At 37.3% G+C, this 4,516-nt stretch overlaps 1 protein-coding gene across 1 annotated transcript; it reads right to left on the reverse strand.

Annotated features, from left to right (window-relative positions):
* Positions 1-2,641: 2,641 nt before the first annotated feature.
* On the reverse strand, positions 2,642-3,392 carry LOC109001731. Its single transcript, XM_018979135.1, has 2 exons — positions 3,224-3,392; positions 2,642-3,129 (listed from the first exon to the last, which is right to left on the reverse strand). The coding sequence occupies exons 1-2, from the start codon at positions 3,390-3,392 to the stop codon at positions 2,642-2,644; spliced, it is 657 nt and encodes a 218-aa protein (XP_018834680.1).
* Between the last annotated feature and the right edge of the window lie 1,124 nt (positions 3,393-4,516).

The raw sequence follows: 4,516 nt of genomic DNA on the forward strand, positions 1-4,516 counted from the left end.
CTCTCTTCTCTCTACCTCTCACTCTCCGTGCTTTCTCCCTCTCATCACTCTCTCTCTGTTTCTGTACACCGTCGTCGGTTCAGCCACCACTTTGCCGCTCGCAGCCTTGCACTCTCTCTCTCTCTGTGTTATTTCACATCGCCGACCACCCAGTACCGCCCTAACCTGCTGTCGCGAGGTCCCCTCTGGTGAACAAGGATCTGCCACACGTCTCCCTTCCCTCTCGGTAAGCTTTCAAAATAGGAAAGTATTCACACGTAAAGCCCTTACGTAGGAAGAAGAATAATTTTGAGACTTTATTACAGTTTTGCCCCCTTAGTATGATGTTTTCTGATATGTGGTTACGTGGATTTAGTTTAATGGGTTATGTTTTAATTGGCTTGGTTTAGTTGGTTGTGTTTTAATGATTGGGCTTCGTTTTTATTATACAAAAAAAAATGATTATATTGTTAATTTGAACTATTTAGTTTTTAAATTATCATTTTTAAGTTGGCCTTATTTTATGGGATTTTAAGTAGACATAGTATCCTACTAATCTATAGTACGTTGTGGGTACTTTAGTATTTTAAAAACACCGGTATTCATTTATCATAATATTTATTCGATTACTCTCTTCTGTATGGATTGATATTGACGAAATTAGAAAGTGATAATATTTAGAGTTAAGAGAATTTTAAGTATTGAGGAATTAAAATAGATACTTCAGGTGTAATATGAAATTTATTTGTTCACTAGAGATTTATTAAGTTAACATGAATTTTTATAGGTGACGAGTGACAATTGTTCAGTATTGTTGTGGAGAATTTCTGAATAAGCTAACAAGTCCAGGTAAGCGGGGTTCTTATGCTAGACTTTGCATAAAATAAAATGAACTGAGGTCCTTATTGGAAAATGTGCATGTTTTGTTATGAAAAAGAATCTGAAACGACTTCAGTTATTTGTTCTGCATTACTCATGAAATTCTGTATAAGAATAAAGTATTTTCTTCCATGACTGGTGTAGACATGAGCTTATTTTTGACATTCTGTTATTGAACTCAGAAAAATATAAGCGAATATAAAAATTGATAATTTTTGCATGTGGCGTGAAGATATTTTGAATCTGTTTTTGGAAAATGTGAAATGATCTGAATTTCAGTGCTCTGTTTTGATATGATGTGGCATCCGAAATTCCTTTGGCATGACTTTCTAATTTAGTTCTGACTCTGATTCTAATTCTGACATGGTGATTCTAATTTTGTTTTGTTCTGATGTGTGGCCTTGTCACGGGATATAATAATGACCTCTAACCCCGTCACGGGATACAATAGTGACTTCTAGCCCTGTCACGAGAGATAATAGTGACCTTTGGCCCGCCACGGGATATAATAGTGATTTGCTGTTCTGAGTATAATCGCTTTGATAACATAGTGATTTATGTTCTACTTGACTTTCCGCAGGATGCACAACCCTACCACGGGGGTTAAACATAATCTTTGTTCTGATATGATATGATAAGATAAAGATGTTCAGTCATGGTGTGCCAAAAGAGTCTTTGAATATGAAAAGTTGGTTTCTGAATATGAAATGTTTGAAAAGTCGCTCTAACTTTATGATAATATGTATTTTTGAGATTTGCATTTTGATACTGAAATGTTTTGTTTCTGCATTCTGAAATCTGTGAAAATGCTCATGTTTACACACTAATATAGGTCCTCTGCTTACTGAGTTATTGATAACTCACCACTTATCTCCATATATTTTTTAGATAATTTTGATGGTTCAGCTGGAGAACAAGAATAGGAAGTTTTAGCAAGGTGTGATGATCGTAGTGGAATAAGTGTCTGAGGGTACAAGTGCTTATTTAAGAGTCGTAGTTAGTAAACTAATTTATTTTTTGGGTATTTTGATTTGATGAGTTAAGAATATTTTCGAGTTTTTGAATAATTTCTAATTTATGTTATTGAGAATTTCTTTGTTGTCCCCATGAAGGAACTTAGATATTTGGATTGATTAAATGGATTAACATTTTATGGGGTTTTCTGGATTTTATATTTGTGTTATTGAAGTTGATATTAAGTATTAAGAGCTAACTCTCCGGATTTTCGAGATTGGGGCGTTACAAAATGCTCTTTAAATACTCTGTTCATAAGGTCCATGAAAGTGGCGGGGCATAGTAAAACCAAAAAGCATAACAAGAAATTCATAATGCCCATATCGTGTCCGAAAAGTTGTCTTCTGGACATATGTCTCCTTAACTCTCATCTGATGAGATGATATCCAGATCTCAAGTCTATCTTGGAAAAGACCTGTGCTCCTTCTAGCTGATCAAATAGATCATCAATTCGAGGTAAGGGGTATCTGTTCTTAATAGTCACCTCATTCAGTTCTCTATAGTCAATACATAATCGCATAGACCCATCCTTCTTTTTCACAAAAAGTACTGGAGCACCCCATGGGGAAACACTAGGGCATATGAAACCCTTCTCCAATAGTTCCTGTAACTGATCCTTGAGTTCCTTTAATTCAATTGGAGCCATTCAATAAGGTGCTTTAGATATTGGTGCGGTCCCTGGAATGAGGTCTATTGAGAATTCAACTTCTCTATCTGGGGGTAGTCCTGAAATATCATCTGGAAATACATCTCTAAACTCTCTGACCTCCTATATATCTTCCAATCTAAGTCCATCCGCTGGTGGTGACACCAGACTCGCCAAAAATCCTGTGCAACCTTGTCTCAATAATTGCACAACCTGCATTGTTGAGATAACACATGATGAAGAACTTTCTTGTGGTTCTTGGAAACTGAACTCTTCCCCATTTTTGGATTTAAAAGCCACCCTCATATTGAAGCAATCTACACACGCATGATTCTGGGATAACCAGTCCATTCCCAGAATTACATCAAATCCAAACATGTTAAATATAACTAAGTCGGTAGGAAGAATGCTCCCTTGAATCCCCACCGGACAACCCACTAGAACAGAACTGCAATTGATATGTTCTCCCAAAGGCATAATAACAAACATACTAGTCTCTAATGGTTCAGGCAACCTTTCAGACAATGATGCATAATGATTCGAAATAAATGAGTGTGTGGCACCGGAATCAAATAGAACTGATGCATAACGAGAAAACAACATCAATGTACCTGTATGAATAGCATAATGACTTAGAACTATAAGGATCATATATAATATGCATCATCTTTTGTATATGTCTAAGCTTAGGACAAGAAACGGTACCTGTGACTACATCATTTGACGCAGTAGCGTCATCAGTGGTGAGGGAATATACACGTGTTGTAGCTATCATCTTTTGTCCTCCACTCTTTCCTGATTCCCCAGATTTCTTCATAGGGCAATCACGAGCTAAATGGTTCGGCTTCCGACACTTGAAACACGTTTTGGCCATATAAGCATTTTCCCTATGCTTCTTCCCACATGTTGGACATGTAGGATAAGTCAGTCCTTCTAGCTATAGCCCTAGACAGCTATCGCAATGAGGCCTCTTATTCTTGTTTGGTGCAGATTGGAGCAGTTGTGACTATTGATGGCGCTTCTTATTATTATACTCGATGCTCTCCAAGATACCTTCTTCAACAATAGTGGCTCGGTTCACCAGCTCAGGAAAATTTCGAATCTTAAGGGCACGTACTCGATCTCTAATTCACCAATCCAGACCACGTTCAAAATTTTCAGCTTTCTTTTCTTCATCTGGAATCAGATAACTGGCACAACAGGACAACTCCATGAATTTGGTTGCATACTGATCAACCATCATCTTACCTTGTGTGAGGTCGATGAACTGACGTGCTCTAGACTCTCGTAAAGACTGAGAAAAGAAACGATCCAGGAATATCTCCTTAAAGAGCTCCCAAGTAATGGGGACTCCTTCCCCTAGTTCATTATGTAAAAGTGTCCGAGTTGACTTCCACCAATTGTTAGCTAGGTCTGTTAGATTGTATGTCGCATTAATCACGTTTTGATCATCAGTGCAGAATAACGCCTCAAAGATTTGCTCCATGCGTTCGATCCAACTATCCACATCCATAGCATTTGACCTGCCATCAAAGGTCAGGGGGTGCTGACGAGAAAATTACTCCAATGTACAACCAACTTGCAGTGCCCTAGGTGCAGCTAGGGGTGGCACTATGTGACACGACCCGTTAACCCAACATGAACACGACACGATAAAAGCGGGTTAGAGTTTAGCCTTAACGGGTTCGGGTCAAAACGGGTTGACCCGTTAAGACATGATTGCTTAACTGGTTGATAAAGGGTCAACCCGTTTTGATCCGTTATAACTCGTTATAACTCGTTAAGAAAGTTAAAATTACAATTATACCCTTATACCGAAAAATAAAATTGTTGGGATTTTAATTTCGATATTTTTATTGTTTGGATTGTAATTTTGGACTTGTAGTTATTTTTATATTTTTTTTTGTAGATATTGTGATTTTAATATTTATATAAAATTATGCTAAACTTAACTAGGTCAAACGAGTTAATTTCGGGTCTGTTCAACCCATTTACGTA

The sequence above is a fragment of the Juglans regia genome, chromosome 2 (genome assembly GCF_001411555.2).
Source record: "Juglans regia cultivar Chandler chromosome 2, Walnut 2.0, whole genome shotgun sequence".
Taxonomy (NCBI): Eukaryota; Viridiplantae; Streptophyta; class Magnoliopsida; order Fagales; family Juglandaceae; genus Juglans; species Juglans regia.